General features: G+C 42.0%; 1 protein-coding gene across 2 annotated transcripts in view; it reads left to right on the top strand.

Moving 5' to 3' along the window:
* TOP1 (DNA topoisomerase I) overlaps positions 1–22,057 on the top strand; it is a 98,240-nt gene that overhangs the window by 71,033 nt on the left and 5,150 nt on the right. For both annotated transcript variants that reach the window (XM_008274436.4, XM_070051842.1), the window contains 9 exons: positions 556–677; positions 1,866–1,988; positions 5,479–5,666; positions 5,941–6,085; positions 16,446–16,589; positions 17,595–17,780; positions 18,769–18,837; positions 19,343–19,457; positions 21,419–21,546. In XM_008274436.4, coding sequence (XP_008272658.1) covers positions 556–677; positions 1,866–1,988; positions 5,479–5,666; positions 5,941–6,085; positions 16,446–16,589; positions 17,595–17,780; positions 18,769–18,837; positions 19,343–19,457; positions 21,419–21,546 — 1,220 coding nt within the window. The remainder of the gene's footprint in view (positions 1–555; positions 678–1,865; positions 1,989–5,478; positions 5,667–5,940; positions 6,086–16,445; positions 16,590–17,594; positions 17,781–18,768; positions 18,838–19,342; positions 19,458–21,418; positions 21,547–22,057) is intronic.

Here is a 22,057-nt window from a genome sequence, read left to right as displayed (position 1 = left end):
GATCTGGGAACCACAGAGTGGCAAGGTTCTAAATGAAGAGTTTATTTTAGCTTTTTATATGGGAAGTCTGGGCTTTCCTGCTATGCATATTTAAATTCATATTCTACCCACCTAAGTTTGAAGAAGAAAGATGCCTATTTTCTCCACAATTCCTTTCTTCCTACCACTCCCTGCTTTATTTCTTCCTTCCCTTCTTGAACAAAGGCTACTTAGCTTAGAAGTGGCAGGAGTCTCTTTGAGGATTTGATTTTTAAAAACCATTGAAGAGGTATAAAGGACCTTGCTTGCTGAAAGCAAATGGAAGAGTAGCTGGGCCTTCCCCTAGGTCAACCCTGTACTGAGCAGGTACCTGGCAACAATTAAGTGGCAGAGAATGACACAGGTAACTATTTGTTGAAGGGAAGGATAATTTATACAAGTAGATATAAATTGGTACATTAGTGTTACTATACCCTGAGAAGGTGAACCATTACTTAAAAACAACAAAACAAAAACAAGTCTCCAGTGCTCAGTATTCATACTTTGAACACTTTTTGGAACCACTTTTCTTTCCAGGTAAAGTCGTGAAGCTGAGCCCCAAAGCAGAAGAAGTAGCTACGTTCTTTGCAAAAATGCTCGACCATGAATATACTACTAATGAAATATTTAGAAAAAATTTCTTTAAAGACTGGAGAAAGGTATTGTAGGTCTTATTTTAATATTCTAGAGTCCTAAAAATGTTGATCAAGTACTAAGCAATAAACTATAATATCTAATATCTAATAAAATATATCTAATATCTAATAAAATTTGAATTATGAATTTTATTATTAATTATTTTTTAAATGTCTTTTTTTATCTAGCAAGAATATATGTATTTTTTTCCCTCTGTCAGCCCTCACTTGACTACAGGTGTAGACCTTGCAGATTGGGCCAAAAATGAAACCTTGTCTTTAGTTTAGCAGAGGAATGTCTCTGTAAGACCACCTTCTGTCTACTTACTGTTGTGTAGAAATGTTAATGACGTCTCATTCTATCTGGAGTCTTGCTCATTTGTGTTAAATCCTCTCTGCTTTTGGAACCACACATTCCTTTTTTTGACAGGCAGAGTGGCTAGTGAGAGAGAGAGAAAGGTCTTCCTTTTGCCGTTGGTTCACCCTCCAATGGCTGCCATGGCTGGCGCGCTGCGGCCGGTGCACCGTGCTGATCCGAAGGCAGGAGCCAGGTACTTCTCCTGGTCTCCCATAGGGTGCAGGGCCCAAGCACTTGGGCCATCCTCCACTGCCTTCCCGGGCCACAGCAGAGAGCTGGCCTGGAAGAGGGGCAACCGGGAAAGAATCCGGTGCCCCGATCAGGACTAGAACCCGGTGTGCTGGTGCCGCTAGGTGGAGGATTAGCCTATTGAGCCCCGGCGCCGGCCTGGAACCACATATTCTGTGTCTGCCTCGATGCTTTCAAAAACTTCACTGGTCTCAATTTGGATGGTGTAGCCAGACTGAACTAAAGCTTATCTTCAGAAATTTAAGTTTCATAAGTGGACATTCTAGGAGTGATACCTCTAAGAGAAACAGTTGATCCATATTCATGTTTCTCAGACTGTTATTGATATGTGTGGGCATTTGTGGTAATATGCCAGTCAGTCCAGTACACTATATATAATAGTTTAATGTTATTCATAAATCCTTTAAACCATTTTTATATTAAATACACGTTTTATCATAGAATGTAAAATTATAGATTTTTTCCAAAGTTCACTAATATTGATCGGCTAACTCTTTAGACAGCTTTGACAGAAAAAATGGAGCTTTGCTGTAAATGGCAAAGAAACTTGCTAACTTACTAGTATATTTATATTCTTATTTTCTCTCTCCTTTTCTTTTGACTAGGAAATGACTAATGAAGAGAAGAATACTATCACCAACCTAAGCAAATGTGATTTTACGCACATGAGCCAATATTTCAAAGCCCAATCAGAAGCTCGAAAACAGCTGAGCAAGGAAGAGAAACAGGTATTACAGACTTTATCAAATCTGTAGAGAATTTTAGAATAGTGATAGTGACTGTTAGTTTGTCTAATTTTCTTCTTGGTTCTGTGATACAATCTTGACTTCAATAATTTTATATTATTCTATATTGAAGATTTGGAACACAACCTAGTAAAATTAACTTTTCTTAAGGTTTTGCTTAGACTGAAAATTATGAATAAACGTTTTGTTCAGTAGCAAAAAATAAGAACCTTGGTGTTCCACTGACCTAAAAATCAGTAACTCCACTAGTATAGTTTTTAAGGATGGGCAGACCTTTTCATCCAAGGCTATTGGGTGTTATGGGTTTAAAGTAGATGAGATGATATTGGCCATGTACCTCCCTGTTCTTTGTGTTTTAATCTGGAATCTAGCCACATTTGTTCATCTCTGCCTTCGGCCTTGGTCATCCTCAATGCTGGAGGATCTTTAAATATTACATCAAACTGACGTCTTTTTGTTCTATAGGCTGCTTGTTTTTGTAAATAAGTTTTATGAGAAAATGTGCATACCTGATTGTTTAAATGTTATCTGACTACTTATACAGTAGAAGTAGATGGTAGATGATAGAGATCAGTAGTTGGAATAGAAAATGTGTTGTAGCCCTCAAACCTAAAATATTTTCTGTCTAGAAAAATTTCCTGGGGCCAGCACTATGGCTTAGTAGGTTAATCCTCTGCTTGCAGTGCTAGCATCCCATATGGGCACAGGTTTGAGTCCTGGCTGCTCCACTTCCAAACTAGCTGCCTGCTGATAGCCTAGAAATCAGTGGAGGATGGCCCTAGTGCTTGGGCCCTTGCATTCATGTGGGAGACCTGGAAGAAGCTCCTGGCTGCAGATAGCCCAGCTCCCTCCATTGCAGCCATTTGGGGAGTGAACCAGCAAATGAAGACCTCTCTGTAATACTGCCTCCCAAATAAATAAATCTTTAAAAGAAAGAAAGAAATTTGCTAGCCCTTGGTCTTTTTTTTTTTTTTTTCCCTTGAATGATTTATTTTATTTATTTGAAAGGCAGAGTTGCAGAGAGAGAGATCTTCCATTTAGTGGTTCACTCTCCAAATGACTGCAACCCCTGGAGCTGGGCCAGGTAGAAGCCAGGATCCAAGAACTCCATATGGTCTCCCCACATGGGTGACAGAAACCAAGGCATTTAATATTTGGAGCATCTTTCACTGCTTTCCCAGACTCATTAGCTGGATCAGATGTGGAGTAGCTGGCATTTTAACCTGCTGTGCCATAATGCTGGCTTCTACCAGCCCCTAATCTTGAGGACTCTAGGAAAGAATTTCATTTTTCCTAATCAGATGTAGGAGTTAAAGATTTCAACAAATTCTTTGCACTTAAAAGCTTTATGTTTTGAATTTTTTAAAGGACTTTATATTATTTAGACTATTATTTAGACTTTTATTTATAACTCATCATTTTATCTTATTTAAAGTGAGATGCAAGATTACCTAGATAGAGGGCAGGTGTTTGGCACAGTAGTTGTTGATATCTGCGATGCTTGTATCTCATGGAGTGAGTGGCTGGTTGGAGTCCTGGCTATTCTACTTTTTTTTTTTTTTTTTTTTTTTAATTTTATTTATTTGTTTATTTGAAAGGCAGATTTACACAGAGAGGCAGTGGGAGAAGTCTTAGATCCACTGATTCACTCCCCAGGTGGCCTCAACAGCCGGAGCTGTGCTGGTCTGAAGCCAGGAGCTAGGAGCTTCTTCCGGGTTTCTTACATGGGTGCAGGGGCCTAAAGACTTGGGCCATCTTCTACTGCTTTCCCAGGCCATAGCAGAGAGCTGGATCAGAAGTGGAGCAGCTGGGACTTGAACTGGGGCCCATATGGGATGCTGGCACTGCAGGCAGCTGTTTTATCCACTACGCCAAAGCACCAGTCCCAGCTACTCCACTTCTGATCCAGCTTCCAGCTAGTGCACACCCTGGGAAGCAGTAGGCCAAGCATGGGGAACCTTTATTCTGCAACAGGACAGTTGGCTATTTATAACATCATTTGTGGGCTGCACAAAATTATCAACTTAAATTAGCCAGCTGTAGTTTTATTGAATTTCAAATCTTGCTTATGGTTGCCTTGGAAGGGCCAAAACTAATGATTTCACAGGCCTTATATGGCTTGTGGGCCAGATTTTCTCCATTCCTGCAGTAGGTAGCGGCTCATGTAGTTTGCTCCCTGCCACCCACATGGGAAACCCAGATTGAGTTATAGGCTCCTTGCTTCAACCTAACACAGCCCTGGCTGTTGGGGGCATTTGGGGAGTGTACTAGAAGGCAGGAAATCTGTTACTGTCTTTCAAATAAAATTCAAGGGGCCGATGCTGTGGCACAGCAGGTTAAGCTGCCATCTGCAGTGCAGGTATCCCACAGGGGCACTGGTTCGAGTCCTAGCTGCTCTGCTTCTGATCGAGCTCCCTGCTAATGCTTCTGGGAAAGTCGTGGAAAATGGCCCAGGTCTTTGGGCCCCTGCACCTGCACCTGAGAGACCTGGAAGAGGCTCCTGGCTCAGACTTGTGGCCATTTAGGGAGTGAACCAGTGGATGGAAGATCTTTTTGTCTCTCCCCTCTCTCTCATTCTGACTTTCAAAAAAATCTTATTGTAAAAAAAATAATAAAATGCAGATAAATCACAATTTACATTTAAAAATAAATACCCTGATAAAACTCATAACATCCTTTAAGATATGAGGATTGGAACTGGCGCTGTGGCGTAGTTGGTAAAGCCACTGCCTGCAGTGCCAGCATGCCATATGGGCGCCAGTTTGGGTTTTGGCTGCTCCATTTCCCATCTAGCTCTCTGCTATGGCCTGGGAAAGCAGTAGAAGATGGCCCCAAGTCCTTGAGCCCCATCATCCACATGGGAAGACCCAAAACCCAAAAGAAACCTAAGCTCCCGCAGGTTTTTTTTTTTTTTTTTTTAAAAGGTATGAGGATTGGGACCCATTGCTATGACATAGAAGGTTAAGCTTCCACCTGCAGTGCCAGCATCCCATATGGATGCCAGTTCAAGTCCCAGCTGCTCCACTTCTGATTCAGCTCCCTGCTAATGCAGTGGAAGATGGCCCAAGTGCTTGGGCCCCTGCACTCACATAGGAGACCCAGATGAAGCTCCTGGTTTCAGCCTGGTCCAGCCATGGCCATTGTGGCCATTTGGAGAGTGAACCATCAATTGGAAGACCTTTCTCTGTCCCTCCTTCCCGTAACTCTGCCTTTCAAATAAATAAAATAAATCTTAAAAACATGAGAGGATTGGTTTTGGATCTGTAAGTCAATCCTTACAGGTCAGTCTTTTGGCAGATTTTATTGGACACACTTAATGAAAATTCCACTGGAGTTTTTCCTTTATTTGAGCTCAATTTCTTAGTGATTTTTAGATTTTTCTCTACCTAGACCTGTTTTCTTGTAAGAGATAAAAATACTTGAATAGAGAATGCCAATTTGAATCATTTTTGGGTTCTTCCTTGTCTTTCAGAAAATCAAAGAGGAGAATGAAAAAGTACTTAAAGAATATGGCTTCTGTATTATGGATAACCACAGAGAGAGGATTGCCAACTTCAAGATTGAGCCTCCTGGGCTTTTCCGGGGGCGTGGCAACCATCCCAAGATGGGCATGCTGAAAAGGCGGATCATGCCAGAGGATATCATCATCAATTGTAGCAAGTGAGCACATAGTTCATCTTTTGGGCCAGATATGAGGTGGAAGGCTTCCTTTGTTGATGGTGGTTTGGAATATTTCCCACATTACAGAGAACTCTTTGGGAAATAGATACTTAAAAACATAGGTTTCTCCTGTACAGGTCTGCAAGTATTTTTCAGGTATTGACTTGCGAGGAGGAAAATTAGAAATGCTCAGTTTTGTCCTTCAGATTATGAAAGGTGAAATTGTCCCTCACTTCTCATTTCGTTGTCCTCCTGCTTTGTTTCTTTCTCATAGAGATTCCAAGGTTCCTTCTCCTCCTCCAGGACATAAGTGGAAAGAGGTCCGGCATGATAACAAAGTTACTTGGCTGGTCTCCTGGACACAGAACATCCAAGGTTCCATTAAATACATCATGCTGAACCCCAGTTCACGGATTAAGGTAAGGGGACAGTTAAGAGCTGCGTGATCTCTTTTTGTTGAAATGTGATATACTTGCCATCCTAGAGTCATTTTGACAAAATCCTTCCCTAAAAAAGAAGACAAGTATTTTCATGGTTAGCATTTTTAGCATTACCTGGTGACTTCCCTAAGATGTGTTGGTTTTTATGTCATACTGTAATCTTATTTTTTCATTCATAAATAAATACCTGTGGGAATCACAATATGTGCCACTCAATGGTGAATATGTGGTGATGGTAATTACATTGATAAACAAGACAGGTGGACTTCCTGCCTTCACATTGCTTACCATCTATGGGAAAAGGGAATTAAAAGATGAGTTTATTTTGGTGTACAAATGTTTTGAAAGCCATGTGTGGCTTTTTCTTTTTTTTATTTTATTTTATTTATGTATTTATTTATTTTTGACAGGCAGAGTTAGACAGTGAGAGAGAGACAGAGAAAGGTCTTCCTTTTTCCGTTGGTTCACTCCCCAAGTGGCCACTACAGCCAGCATGTTGTGGCCGGTGCGCTGCCCCAATCCAAGCCAAGAGCCAGGTGCTTCCTCCTGGTTTCCCATGTGGGTGCAGGGCCCAAGGACCTGGGCTGTCCTCCACTGCCTTCCCGGGCCACAGCAGAGAGCTGGACTGGAAGATGAGCAACCAGGACAGAATCCGGTGCCCCGACCGGGACTAGAACCCAGGGTGCTGGCGCCGCAGGCAGAGGATTAGCCTAGTGAACTGCGGCGCAGGCCGCATAGCTTTTTCATAATACGCCGTTCCCACAGACTTTGACAAGTACGTACCCTCGTGTATTGGCTTCTACAGCTGTCTTCCTCTTCACAGTTCTTGGCTGTAAGGAAGGGCGTGTCATTGGTCTGAATCCAGAAACAACTGTGTGTAGGTTCCAGGATCAAAAGGATGATGTATGTGAACACATACCGTAAGCTGATATGTATACTAATGTATTGTTATTTACTGATACAAACATAAATTCTCTTGAGAGAAATTAGATGTTCTCCAGTTCTAGCTATACCCTGTTCTGGAGAGTCCCCTGAACTTCCGCCCTCTGACATATTGTGGAAATGTAAACAGCAACCTCAAAGAGAGAGACTTCACAAAAAAACAGGCAAGAAATCAGGCCAGTGTAGATTGTGACTGTTACATGCAGGAGACTGAGACCCTGTCTTAATCCTGGCTTATAGGTATTTACCATATGTTAAGAGGTGAAAGCTACAGCTCAAAGAACTATGTAAATTCCCAACTGAAGTGTACATTTTCTTATTTATTCAAAAGGCAGAATTACAGAGTTAGAGAGACAGGGAGATTGATTTTCCATCCCCTGGGTCACTCTCCAAATGGCTGCAGTGGTTGGGGCCAGGCTGAAGCCAGAATCCTGAAACTTCATCCAGATTGCCCACATGGGTGCAGGGGCCCAAAGACTTGGGCAATCTGCTGCTGCCTTCCCAGGCACACTAGCAGGGAGCTAGATGAAAAGTGGAACAGCTGAGACTTGAACCGGTATCCATATGGAATGCTGGTGTTGAAAGCTCAACTTAAGCTCCTTCACCACAATACCAGCCCCAAATCAAATCATTTAAAGAAGCATGTATTACTGAGTCCAGCACTGTGGCGTAGCAGGTAAAGCCACTGCCTGCAGTGTCGGCATCCTGTGTGAGTGCCGGTTCAAGACCCAGCTGCTCCACTTCCCATCTAGCTCTCTGCTATGGCCTGGGAAAGCAGTAGAAGATGGCCCAAGTCCTTGAGCCCCTGGACCCGTGCGAGAGACCTGGAAGAAGCCCCTGGCTCCTGGCTTCGGATCTGTTGCTGCCAGTTGGAGAGTGAACCGGTGGATGGAAGACCTCTCTCTCTCTCTCTCTCCTTTGCCCTCTGTGTAACTCTGACTTTCAAATAAATCTTAAAAAAAAAAAAAAAGAAAAAAAAAAACCACACGCATATTTTCTGAAATGGTACAAAGCTATGCGAATACAAAGTGGATAAGCAATATTTTAGCCCACTTGGAGGGCGGTGGGTGAATCAGTTAAGAATTCAGTTGTATTAGAAGAAAAGTAAAAGTTAAATGAGGAATTGTTCCTAGCATATAGAGATAAAAAATTTTATAAAGAAAATTAGGTTAAAGGTAGATTTTAAGTATTCCAGAGGGCAGGCATTTGATAGTGATTAAAACACTGCTTTAGGGTGACTAGCATAGTGAATAAAGCTCCTGCCTGTGATGCCAGCATCCCATGTGAGCACCGGTTCAAGTCCTAGCTGCTCCAGTTCTAATCCAGCTCTCCGCTAATGTGCCTGGGCAAGCAGCAGAAGATGGTCCAAGTGCTTCAGCCCCTGCACCTACATGGGAGACCTGGAAAATCTCCTGGCTCCTGGCTTAGGTCTGGTCCAGCCTAGCTGTTTCAGCCATTTGTGGATTTAACCAGCTGTTGGAAGAAGATTCTCTCTCCCTCTACCCTCCCCTTGTCTCTCTTTCTCTGTAACTCTTGCCTTTCAAATAAATCTTAAAAAATAACACACTGCCGGAACACCTGCATTCCATCTTGGAGTGCCTGAGTTCAAGTCCCACCTCTGTTTCAGCTTCCTGCTAATGTATATCCTGGAGGGCAGCAGACTTATGCTCAGGTACTTAAGTTCCTGCCACTATATGGGAAACCTGGATTGAGTTCCAAGTTCCTGGCTTTAGCCTAGCCTAGCCCCAGCTGTTGTAGACATTTGGGGAATGAACCAGCAGATGGATTGTTCTCTGAAGTCCTTTTTTTTTTAACTGGTTTATATCACCATTATCATTTCTCTCTTCCCCTACAAATACAGTGTAGAAGTGTCTCTACTTTTGGGTTCCTGATCCACTAGAAAGTGTTTTTGCATACGATAGGAGGTTGAGATCTAATACATATTTTCCAAATGAACAACCAGTTGTTCTACAACTATTTAGCTGTGTTATTTATTCCCTTGTAACATATCAGAATTCTATATACAAGTAGACTGTTTCTAGGTCCCCTGTTCATTTTAATTTGTCAGTGTGTGTATTTCTGCATCAGTGGCATACCATCTTAACAGCTAGCTTTATAAAATCTAACAAATAGGACAAGTTTCTTTCAGCTTGTTTTATTTTATTTCTTTATTTGGAAGAGTTATGTCTTCCATAAGCTGGTTCATTCCCCAGGTGGTTGAGATGGTCAGTAATCACTAAGCCAGGCCAAAGCCAGGAATCAGAAGCACTTTCCAAGTATTCCACATAGATGCAAGGGCCCAGGCACTTGGACGGTCTTCTGCTGCTTTCCCAGGTCATTAACAGGAGCTGTGTCAGAAATGTGAGCAGCCAAGACACAAACCTCCACCTATGTGGGATGCCTGCGTTGCAGGTGGTGGCTTTACCCACCATGCCACAACACCAGCCCCTCCAGCTTGTTCTGCAAGATTGTGTTGGCTCTTCTAGGCCCTGATTACTTTTGAGATAAACTTGTCAAGTTCTGATGAAAATAGTTGAGAAGTCTGTTACTGCCTTGAATTTATAGACTAATAGGGGAAAGATACAGTGTGATCCTTTAAAAATTTTATTTCTTAGAGACCATGGTTTTCATTGCCATTGGGTACATGACATTTTCTATTACATTTTGTTGTTTTTTACTAGAATATTTTTTGTTTAAGTGTATCTCTTTGTATCCTGCACTTGTGCCCTTCAGAGCCAAAGTTACACTGCTGCAGACCTTATAGGTCACTAGAAAGGATTATGACTTTGAAAACCACAGTTAACACATATTCCAGATACAAAGAAGGTTATCCTGAACTCATTCCATCTTTTTATGCTCATTCTTGTTTGTTCTGTATTTCCTCCCACTGTTTCCATTATACAGACATCTTGTAAGAGTTTGCGTTGTCTGTCTCTCACCCTGTACCTGGTGCCCATAGGATCTGAAATAGCATTGAAATGACAGCCTTTTCAAATCTGTATTTTCAACCAAGAATTCTCTCCGATCTCAGATAGTTCATGTATTTATGGAAGAGCTGCTTACACCTACTCACTGATAAGTACAACCACCACTCTGCCAGTTTGGAAGCATTACTTGCTGCCATAATCTGGAAAGTATCAGTGAAATTGAGATTCTTAGGACTGATCTTTTTTTAAATTAATGACTACAATGTCAGAATAAGACAGACTTATTTTTAAAGATTTATTTTATTTATGTGAAAGGCAGAGTTAAAGAGAGAAGGAAAGATACAGAGATCATCCAACCACTGGTTCATTCTCAGTGGCTGCCATATCCAAGAGCCAGGAGCTTCTTCCGCATCTTCACATGGGTTCAGTAGCCCAATGCTCAGACCATCCTCTGCTGCTTTCCCACACACAAACAGCGGGGCGCTGGATTGGAATTGGAGCTGCCAGGGCTTGAACCAGCGCCTATATGAGTCTACAGTTTTAAAAATTAACTGCCAAATTCATAGTGTTGGGAATCTCTGGTTTTGGTGAATTTTATTGAGAAGACAAGATGATAGGGGCTGGCACTTGGTGTAGTGGCCTAGGCTTCTGCCTGCAGCTCTAGCATCCTATGTGGGTGTCAGTTTGTGTCCTGGCTGCTCCTCTTATGATTTAATTCTCTACTATGGCCTAAGAAAACAGTAGAAGATGGTCCTAGTGCTTGGGACCCTGCACCCATGTGGAGACCCGGGAGAAGCTCCTGGTCGGCCCAGCTCTAGCTGTTGTGGCCATTTGGGGAGTGAACCAGCAGATGGAAGACTTCTCTCTCTCTCTCTCTCTCTCTCTCTCTCTCTCTCTCTCTCTCTCTCCACCCCCCCCCCAAAAAAAACCACACAATAGTATGTGTCTTCCCCTCATACACACGCACAATCTTGCTTCCTACAGTTTTAGTTGTTACTATCCTGTACGTCCTAAGAGGTGAGTCATCCTTTTGTTCAGCGTATCCATGCTGCACACACTATCTGCCGTTAGTCACTGCTGAGTAGCTGCCTTGGCTGTCAGACTGACTGTTGTGGTAACTTGATTCAAGTAACTTACTTCATAGTGGCCCTAAAGTTCTATTTTATTGTTGTTAATCTCTGTGCTTAGTTAATAAACCTTACTATGGACATGTATGTGTTTTAGTCAGCCTTTCATTACTTTAGCTAAAATCCCTAAGAAGAGTTTCTTAGGAAGGAAAATTTATTTTGACTTAGTTTGGAAATTCACAGTTGTTTGTTCGTTGTCGTCTTATTTATTCATTTATTTATTTACTTATTTATTTATTTGAAAGGCAGAATGACAGAGAGTGAGGGACAGAAAAAGAACTCTTCCATTTGCTGGTTCACACTCCAAATGGCTGCAACAGGCAGGTCTGGGCCAGGCTGAAGACAGGAGCCAGGAACACTATCCTGGTCTCTCACACAGGTAGTGGGAGGCTTAAGTACTTGGGCTATCATCTGCTGCCTTCTCAGGTATGTTATCAAGAAGCTAGATCAGAAGTGGAATAGCCACTACTTGATCTGGCTCTTTGAGGACCAAGTCCCCAGCTAATTCAGGAGCCTTTGGGTCACTCAAACTGTTACCCAAATGATAACTGTCTAGGCAAAAACCAGTATTGGGTGCCTACAGTTTCCATTATCTACTTGGGGGTCTTTGGACATGTTTCTCCACAGATGAGATAATGAGATATTACTTTTTTTTTTTTTTTTTTTTTTTTTAAATACTCAGCCTGTCTAAAGCGTTAAAGCTTCTAGGTCGGGCAGTGTGTGGTGTAGCAGGTTAACCTGCTTGCAACACTGACATCCCATGTCAGAGCATTTGTTAGAGTCTGTGCTAGTATGCTTCCAATCCAGATCCCTGCTGATGGCATCTGGGAAAACAGCAGATGATGAGTCCGAGGGTGCTCCTGCTGCACATGTGAGAGACCAGGATGAAGTTCACCTGGCTTCAGCCAGCGTCATTTGGAGAGTGAAAGAGTAGATGGATGATATCTCTCCCTCCCTTCCTCCCTTCCCCCTCTTTTCCTCTGCCTTTCAAATAAATAAATCTTTTAAAAAGAAAAAACATGGGTTAAAAAAAACCTCCAGATTCTGTCATGGTAGGATATCTTCAGGAACTAAGAGTAGATTTCTTAAAGATTTATTTTATTTGTTTGAAAGGCAGAGTTACAGAGAGGTGGAGACAGAGAGAGGTCTTCCATCCCCTGGTTCACTCCCCAGATGGCCCCAACAGCTGGAGCTGCGCCGATCCAAAGCCAGGAGCCAGGAGCCTCCTCCAGGTCTCCCATGTGAGTGCAGGGGCCCAAGGACCTGGGCCATCCTCCACTGCTTCCCCAGGCTACAGCAGAGAGCTGGATTGGAAAAGGAGCAGCCAGGACTAGAACTGGTGCCCATATGGGATGCTGGCACTCCAGGCCAGGGCTTTAACCCACTGCACCACAGGGCCGGCCCCAAGATAAAATTTTTTTAAAAAGCTGCAAGTGGTAAAATCGACATATATTGAAAATTTAGATTAACAAAAGAGGCCGGCGCCGCGGCTCAATAGGCTAACCCTCCGCCTGCGGCACTGGCACACCAGATTCTAGTCCTGGTTGGGGCACCAGATGCTGTCCCTGTTGCCCCTCTTCCTGGCCAGCTCTCTGCTGTGGCCCGGGAGTGCAGTGGAGGATGGCCCAAGTCCTTGGGCCCTGCACCCACATGGGAGACTAGGAGAAGCAACTGGCTCCTGCCTTCGGATCAGCCCCGTGCGCCAGCCACGGTGGCCATTGGAGGGTGAACCAATGGCAAAAGGAAGACCTTTCTCTCTGTCTCTCTCTCTCTCTCACTGTCCACTCTGCTGGTCAAAAAAAAAAAAGAGATTGTTAAAGATGATATAGCAGTTATAGATGTTGGGGAAAGTATTTATAATGTGTATTTGATAAAGGACTGAATTCTTGAAATTTTATAATAAAAAGACATCTACATCAATAAGAGCAGATTTGAACAGGTAATTTACAAAGGCAAATATAGTAGTGACCAGTAAGTAAGCATATGAAAGTGCTCAATATCATTTATCAGTGAGATGAAGATTTAAACTGCAATGAAATACTAATGATATACTAATTCTAGTTCTAGATATTTCTTTTCTTTTTTTTTAAAGGTTTATTTATTTATTTGAGAGGCAGTTAGAGAGGGAGAGATAGAGAGGTCCTCCATCTGCTGGTTCACTTCCCAAATGGCCATAATAGCTAGAGCTGGGCTGATCCAAAGACTAGGAGTCAGGAGCTTCTTTTGCGTCTCCCTCACAGGTGCAGGGGCCCAAGCCATCTTCTGCTGCCTTCCCAGGTCATTAGCAGGGAGCTGGGAAGGAAGTGGAGCAGCTGGGATTCCAGCCAGCACCCATATGGGATGCTGATGCTATATGTGAAGGCTCAACTTACAATGCCATAGTGCTGACCCCTCTAGGGAAACAGCCAAGGAGAATAAACACATTGAGGTATAACATGCATACCAGCAGTTAAAAGGAGTGAACTACTTGGAGAGGATGTTTGCCCTATCAGTTAAGACAACCATATTCTACTATGGAGTACCTAGATTTCAATTCCTGACTCTGGCACTTGATTCAGCTTCTTGCTAATACAGACTTTGGGGGGCAGTGGTGATGGCTCAAACAGTTCTTTTTGTTTTTTAATAAAAGGATTGAGCTACTGATATATTCAACAATATGAATGAATCTTAAAATCATGTTGAAAAGCCAGATAGTGTCTGGTGCTGTACACAGCAGCAAATTCATATAGGGTCACCAGCCAAGTGATTATTAAAGAGCCATTTAAAAATCACTGAGAAAGGGTTAGAGAGCAGGTTTCTAGCTTGCCTCATCACATCCCACTTTGCAATCCTGAATCCAGATTTAGATCCCACTTACCCACTGTACTTACTGGGTAAGCAGCTGTATTAGAGAAAATATGGTAGGCCCACGAGTTGAAGAAAGTCACCCTAAAGAGGGTCATGTGTAGCTAATGCTAGATTTCTATTCAGAATAGAAGACTGAATAGAGGAAGCTGGGACAGAATAAAGGGCAGCCCTACTACAGTGGATACCTTGTTTTGTTGAGACCATGTCTAGAAGAACTAGATGGATATTGTTTTGTAGTAGACTGAGAAAGCTTATCCAAGTGTATTGTTATTCTTTGGACACTATTCAGGGGTTCTGAAAGCAACAGCAACAAGCATTCTTGGAGGCAAGCCCTTTCCTGCTAGATTAAAGCAGGTGGATTCTGCCCTCACCCCCAACCCAGGGAGCCACTGAGAGAATCTTGGATCGATCTTCTAGGAGCTCATCCAACTGTGAAGAAAAGTTTAGTATAGTGGGATCCTGTGTAATTACTGCTTTTTCTTTTTCTTTTTTTTTTTTTCCCCTTTTCTCTTTAAATATTTACTTTATTTGAAAGGCGAGAGTTACAGAGGGAGAGAGAGAGATCTTCTGTCTGCTGGTTCACTCCCCACATGGCCACAGAGGCCAAGGCTGGGGCCAGGCACCAAGAGCTTCATCCATCTGGGTTTCCCATGTGGGTGAAAGGCCCAAATGCTTGATCCAGCTTCAGCTGCTTTCCCAGCCCATTAGCAGGGAGCTGGATCAGAAGTGGAGCAGCTGGGACTTGAATTGGTACCCATATGGGATATTGGTGTCACAGGCAGTGGCTAAACCCACTATGCCATAACACCAACTCCTAGGTTTTTTCCAAAACCTTGTTTTCCTGACTCCTACCTTCTATTTCAGTGAACAAATGTAACCCGAGGGAACTTTGAGAAAGGCTGTGTGCATTGGTATAGTGGGAAAGAAGCCACTCATCAACTAGGCACTGTAGTGTTGAAGATGAGCCTTTTTGGTCCAGTTTTACCTGTGCATGTATGTGTTTTAAGAATAATTGTTATGAAGCTTAATTACCAATTTGTACATGAATACAATTTGTATCACACAGTCTTAGTCACTCTTTTAAATGTCAACATGTACTTTAAAAAATCAGTGAAAAAATTTCAGTTCTCTAGGAAATAAGACTGCACCAGCTACTAAATTATCTACTCACAACAGCGGGTAGTTATTAAACCTCGTTTTACAGCCAGATAAGTATATATATAAGTAGTACACACACAGTTGTGGAAGAATGCTAATGGCTTCATAGCATGCCTGTGTAAACTTTAATTCCTGAGCATTTGTTAGGATCTAAAAGTGTAAGACATTTTTTTGCTCCATGTATCCCACATGCCTCCACACTCAGTTGTTATGCCTTAAGGACCATGTATGCATGTCATAGGCAAGAACCAGGCTATATGGGGGTAGAAATCAACTACTTATCTCATTGCAGGATGGAGGAATTAAGAGATAGTTGGGTTCTTACATTCTTTCCCTGTGTTCATGTCATACAGTCAGTATTGTGCCATGTAATACTCTGTCTTCTCTGAGATTTTGGTCTTTCACTTCTGTTTTGATCCAGTCTTCATACATTTAATAACCATTCATTGACTTTAGAATTTACTTTTTCATTTTTAAAAAATTCATTTATTTGAAAGGCAGAGTTACACAGATGGGGGTGGGTGGGTGGGATCTTTGATCTGTTGGTCCACTCTCCAAATGGCTGCAACAGCAAAGGCTGAGCCAGGCCAAAATTAGGAGCCAAGAACTCCATCCTGGTCTCCCACATGGGTGGCCAGAGCCCATGTATTTGGGCCATCTGCTGCTGCTTACCTAGGCACATTAGCAAGGAGCTGGATCTGAAGCTGAACAGCTGGGACTTAAGCTGGAGCCCATATGAGATGCCAGCATCATAGGCTTAACCTACTGTGCCACAGTGCCTTGTGGCTAGCCCCTAGAATCCATTTTTTAAATCTTGCACGAAAAGCTAAGTTTTTCCAGAAACATTTCCCCTCATTCTAATCAAGGAATGTGGAAAATGGCAAATATAATTAGGAGTATTCCTGGAATATGACTGTTTCGCTTCTTTGACAGCTCCATCAAACTGTGAATGGTAGTCTTAAATTTAATGGAATTCAGTCCTGGCAGAAAAGTGCCATTGGGTCACAGATTTGATACTGATGTGGGAATGGGTATGTTTCCCCTTTGTGTTGAATTTGAAATGCAGAGTTACAGAGAGGAAAACATTTTACAGAATGAAAGTCAGAAGCTTTCTTAGTGATTAGGCAGGAGCCAGCAGGTCTGTCAGCTGTGAAGCAGGACACTTTGCTTTCTCCTTGGGATAAATATTCCATAGTTTAACTTCAGTGCTACACGTTTTCAGCCTTGCTTAAGCTCAAATTCCTGTTCTTTGGTTTAGAGTTCTAAAGTTTGATATTCATGCCTTGTCTTTATTTTGCTGTCTCTAAGCAATTGCCCTTTGGGGTTGGATCTTTGCAGGGTGAGAAAGACTGGCAGAAATATGAGACAGCTCGACGGCTGAAGAAATGTGTGGACAAGATCCGGAACCAGTATCGAGAAGACTGGAAGTCCAAAGAGATGAAAGTCCGGCAGAGAGCTGTAGCCCTGTACTTCATTGACAAGGTGAAAGCATCTTCCTGTATGCATTGAGTAGTGTTGAGCTTAACAAAGGTGTGTGGACTGTCTGCTTTGCTTCAAGCCATGTACTAGTGCTGGAGAGAAAGGTGACACCTGGACACTCACTGTCTTGCTTATATCAAGCCTAGTCTGGAAGATACAGATAATAGGAAAGGCATCCACAGTATGTCTTCTGCTGTCTAAATTCAGTCTGCCTGATGCAAAAATTGGCATGAATTTGAATTTCAGAAATGTTTATTATCTTTTAAAAAAATGTGTTCTGCATCACAACCTAACACAAAAATATGTGTGTGTGTAACTGAATCAAATGTTGCACCAAAAAATGCTTCCCTATACTATGAACAGTGAATCCTGATATTTTGTACACTCATTCTTTTAGAAAGAGATGATTACAAATCATAAAATTGGTTAGATATACCACAGATATATCACTATAGTTTGAACAGTAGTAGTCAAGAGGCTAGAACAGGTTTTCAGTATTTAAGAGAAAGACTGTATTTCCTCAGTTTTGCACTGTTTATATTTCACTACAAATTCTGAATTGTTTCAAAATTAAGCAAAAATGAGGACACTAGCTTTTTTGAATCTCTCAGAAAATACTGCCTTGTTTGCTGCCTTGTGTTATTAAAATATTTTTCTTCCTTTCCTCGATCCTAATTTCAGAGGACATAGTAGAGAAAAGAGAAGCTTAGGTCTTTTATGTCCCTGAGCCACATGACATGATTCAAATCTCAGCTGCCCTGCTTCTGATAAAGCTTCCTGTTAGGCATCTAAGAAAGCAGCAGCAGATAGCCCAAGTATAAGTTTAATGTCCCCGTGACTTTCATATGCAAATAAGTAACATTGAGGAATTCAGCTTGCAGACTGCTGACTCTGTCCCCAAAGAGAATTAGGAGACTTCTGTGTTTCCTAGAGATCCTGTGAGGTGTCTATCTCTGTATTCATACTCATTTTTTTTCCTCCCCCCACCCCTCTCTCTTTCCTGGACAGCTTGCTCTGAGAGCAGGCAATGAGAAGGAAGAAGGAGAAACAGCAGACACTGTGGGTTGCTGCTCACTTCGTGTGGAGCACATCAATCTGCACCCAGAGTTGGATGGTCAGGAGTACGTGGTAGAGTTTGACTTCCTTGGGAAGGACTCAATCAGATACTATAACAAGGTCCCTGTTGAGAAGAGAGTAAGTTAATGTGGCCTGTGCTTCCTGCCTGTTTCTACATCCATTCAGTAAGCATTTATGGAGGGCTGTTTTGTGGACTCTGCACTCTGCTGGGAACTAGCAAAAATGACTTGAAAGATAGAGAGGGGTATTATTTGGTGCCTGACCTTGACCCTGGGCTACTTTCTGAGAATAAAAGGCTATCTTCTCTAGCAGTATTCAACAACATAGTAGAGAGAACTGGCCCTCACAGCAAACCTAATGTAATATTGAAACTATGTTGTTTTCATGACTCAACCACAACTTGGTATTCCCTGGTCATTTTTCATCTTTGTTGCTTTGTGTTTTTGCTCAGCCTCTCTATGACTGACTGTGAAAGGGTAAGCTGTTAGTCCCAAGATCTCTGAATCCATCACTGAGGAGGGCACTAAAACTCCATAGCTAACCTAATTTTTCCTGAAGTATTGGGCTTGAGCCAGAGACCCAGAGGATAGATGTTTAATGAGTAATTAGTTCTGCTGGTTTGGAGGTGCTCCAGGTTAAAGGAGACTTAAGAGACCTAAAGTTAAATGTAATAGCTGACTTTACATTGGACTCTTCATTGGAGAAGTAAAGGACATCATTAGGTCATCTGACAAAATGGGAATATGGATAGAGGATAATACTATATATCATTTAAATTCATGAGACTGTCAGTACTGTGTGGATGTAAGGGAACAGTTCTCTATTTTTAGGAAATACACACTATTTAGGGCTAAAGGGACATAATATATGTAAGTACCTACAGGTGACTCAGGGAAAAAAAATACTTGTTTATATATTATATACACATGCATATACATAAGTACACACACAGGGAAAAAGCAGGCAAATGTCCTGCATGGAATAAGCTGGGCCAGTGAATCTGGTTAAAAGGATATATTGGTGTTCCTTTTTACCTTTTCTTTTTTTGTAAGTTTGAAATTATTCCTAAGTCAATTTTTAAAAAATAATAATTCATTTCTTTTAGGTTTTTAAGAACTTACAGTTATTTATGGAGAATAAGCAACCTGAGGATGATCTTTTTGACCGACTCAATGTGAGTAGACAAAGTACCTTGGCTGAAGGGTGTCTCAGATGGACTTCACAAGCTCCTAATGGGGTTGCTGGGTGGTGACTGGGGTTCCTTCTTCAGCCTGCCTGGTCCTGTGGCACTCTAGATACTCTTCCCTCTTTTGGGGCACACAGTGAATCCCTGACTAGGAGCAATTATCTCTGCTAAAACCCAGAGGCATGGGGTTAGGTGACCCTTGCCTTTCATTTTCCTGTGGCTCCTACAGAGCCTTCTGGCTTGATGTTCACCTGTGCTGGCGACCCAAAACCTGTCACTGATATTTTAATAGGAAATGCCAAATTTGCTTAATTGACCTGCTTAAGATTGAAATGCTTCATAGTGTTCATTCTGGAATTCTTTTCCTAACTTCTACTTGCAGGGCAGTGACTATGCTGGCCTAAATGACTCCTTGGCCTTTCTAGAAGGGGCAGGGTCATCATGACTTTTATCTAAAATCCCAGTATCTTCTCTGTTGCTTTGTCTCTTTCAGACTGGCATTCTAAATAAGCATCTTCAGGATCTCATGGAGGGCTTAACAGCCAAGGTATTCCGTACATACAATGCCTCCATCACGCTACAACAGCAGCTAAAAGAACTCACAGCTCGTAAGTATTGTTTATGGCCAGACAAGGCCTGAAGTAAAACTTCATTGTATAAACTCCATGCTATTTCCTCACTCCTATTTCAACGTCATCTATTCTGAAAATGCCTGCATTTTCTATCTGTTATTCAAAAGCTCACATGGTAAAGACATTGCTGTGATGTTGTTAAATTGGAGGATGTAGGGCCAGCATTGTGGCATAGCAGGTAAAGCTGCCTTCTGCGATTTGCATCCCATATGGCCGCTGGTTCATGTCCGGGCTGCTCTGCTTCTTGTCCAGCTCTCTGCTAATGGCCTGGGAAAAGCAGTGAAGATGGCCCAAGAGTTTGGGCCCCTAACATCCACTTGTAAGACCTGGAAGAAGCTCCTGGCTCCTGCCTGGCCTAACTCTGGCCGTTGCAGCCACCTGCGGGAGTGGATCAGTGGATGGAAGATCTCTGTCTCTCCCTCTCTCTGTGTAACTCTTTCAAATAAATAAATATTTAAAAGGAAAGTAATTGGAAGGAGTAAAGTTGTCGGTGCTTTCCAGAAAATACAGGAGCAACTCCTTTTCCTGAGGTTTCTATCTTTTTATTCATCCCCCCCAACAAGAGAAAATAATAGGCTAAAAACTAGCCATAGACAATACCAGCAGGACCGACAGGCTTTTTCTTGGAGTCCAGTCACTATTAAATTTCAACTGCCTTCCATAAATATGTTAAAGTGTAATTTTATTTGGATGACATCTATAATTTGAATTTCTTTTTTAAGATTTAATTATTGGGTGGGAGGGAAGTTATTGGGGTGGGGGAGCCATTGTAATCCATAAGCTGTACTTTGGAAATTTATATTAAGTAAAAGTTTTTAAAAAAAGATTTAATTATTTATTTGAGAGGCAGAGACACAGAGAGAGGTCTTCCATCTACTGGTCCATTCCCCAGGTGGCCGCAATGGCCAGAGCTGTGCTGATCCAAAGCCAGGAGTTTCTTCCTGGTTTCCCATGTGGGTGCAGGGGCCCCAAGACTTGGGACATCTACCATTTTCCTAGGCTATAGCAGAGAGCTGGTTTGGAAGTAGGGCAGCTGGGTCTCGAATTGGCACCCTTATGAAATGCTGGAACTGCAAGCTTGGCTTTACCTACTATACCACAGCACTGGCCCCAGAAATCTGTAAGTTTTAAATAATAATAATATACTGCCTGTGGCTTAGAAATGTAAATCTAAGCTTCCTGTGTCTCATTATCTTTACAAACTTCTTCTGTTCAGATTCCACATTTTCTTCATTTTCTTGTGTGTGGAAGTAAGGAATTAGGCAAGCAGATGAAGAATCTCTGACAAAATACCTTGGGCAAAAAGAAAGATGTAGTTTTCATAATACCCAAAAGACCCAAAATCCTTATGATGGGAAAAAAATCCAGTCTAAACTTAAATAGAAAGTTCTTGCTGTCATTCATAACACATTTGCCTCAGATTTTGACTCTGTCTTGAGTGCAATAACTACCGGTAAAATCTTGGGGAAGACACATTATGTATGTTCTTTTGGCATATAAATTCTTAAAGGTATAAGGACAGAAATCATCATGGGCAGAGAGGGCTTACAGATTCTAAGGATGACTTTCCTTTTCCTCCCCCCCCACCCCCGCCCTCTTTTTTTAAGATTTTATTTATTTATTTGAGAGATAGAGTTACAGATAGAGGGGGAGACAGAGAGAAGGGTCTTCCATCCACTGGTTCACTCCCCACATAGCCGCAACAGCCATAGCTGGGGAGCTTCTTCCGGGTCTCCCACATGAGTGCAGGGGTCCAAGCACTTGGGCCATCTTCCATTGCTTTCCCAGGCTATAGCAGAGAGCTGGATTGGAAGTGGAGCAGCCGGGACTAGAACTGGCACGCATATGGGATGCCAGCACTGTAGGCAGAGGATTAACCTACTGTGCCACAGTGCTGGCCCCAACATATAAACTCTTCATTCTTCTTTTCTTTACAGCGGATGAGAACATCCCAGCAAAGATCCTTTCTTACAACCGTGCCAATAGAGCTGTTGCAATTCTTTGTAACCATCAGAGGGCACCACCCAAAACTTTTGAGAAGTCTATGATGAACTTGCAATCTAAGGTATTTTGGATATGGGGTATTAAAGTGAATGAACCTTGTCTGCTGTCGGCAAACCATCTGCAAATCAGAATTTTTTTTTTAATAGTCTATCCTTTTATGATGCAATATTATCAGGCCAGTTCTGTTCTGAAAGAAAGGTCCATGCTAAAAATAAACAGGTGGAAATATTATAATGGTTATTATCCCTGTCAGGATTCCAAATATCAGGATACCTGTTGTTCAGGAAATCTGATCTATGGATAGAAATTCCACATTGGCCACGTGTTGTTTTCAAAAGCTAACTTTGATGTACCCTCTAATTGCTAATTGTTGCATGAGGAAAATAGTTATAAAGAATTTTCATAGTTCTTGCCACAGCTCAGAAATACAACTATTTCCAAACTAGATTGTTTCAAATAGAAAAGATGATGAAACAATGATATTTAAGTTCTCAGTAGTCCTAGCACAACTATTTTTATTGTTACACGTTCTACATGAATCATATTTTTATTTATAGTTCATCATCAAACAT

The sequence above is a fragment of the Oryctolagus cuniculus genome, chromosome 11 (genome assembly GCF_964237555.1).
Source record: "Oryctolagus cuniculus chromosome 11, mOryCun1.1, whole genome shotgun sequence".
In the NCBI taxonomy this organism is placed as follows: domain Eukaryota; kingdom Metazoa; phylum Chordata; class Mammalia; order Lagomorpha; family Leporidae; genus Oryctolagus; species Oryctolagus cuniculus.
This window is presented reverse-complemented; position numbering and strand designations above follow the sequence as displayed.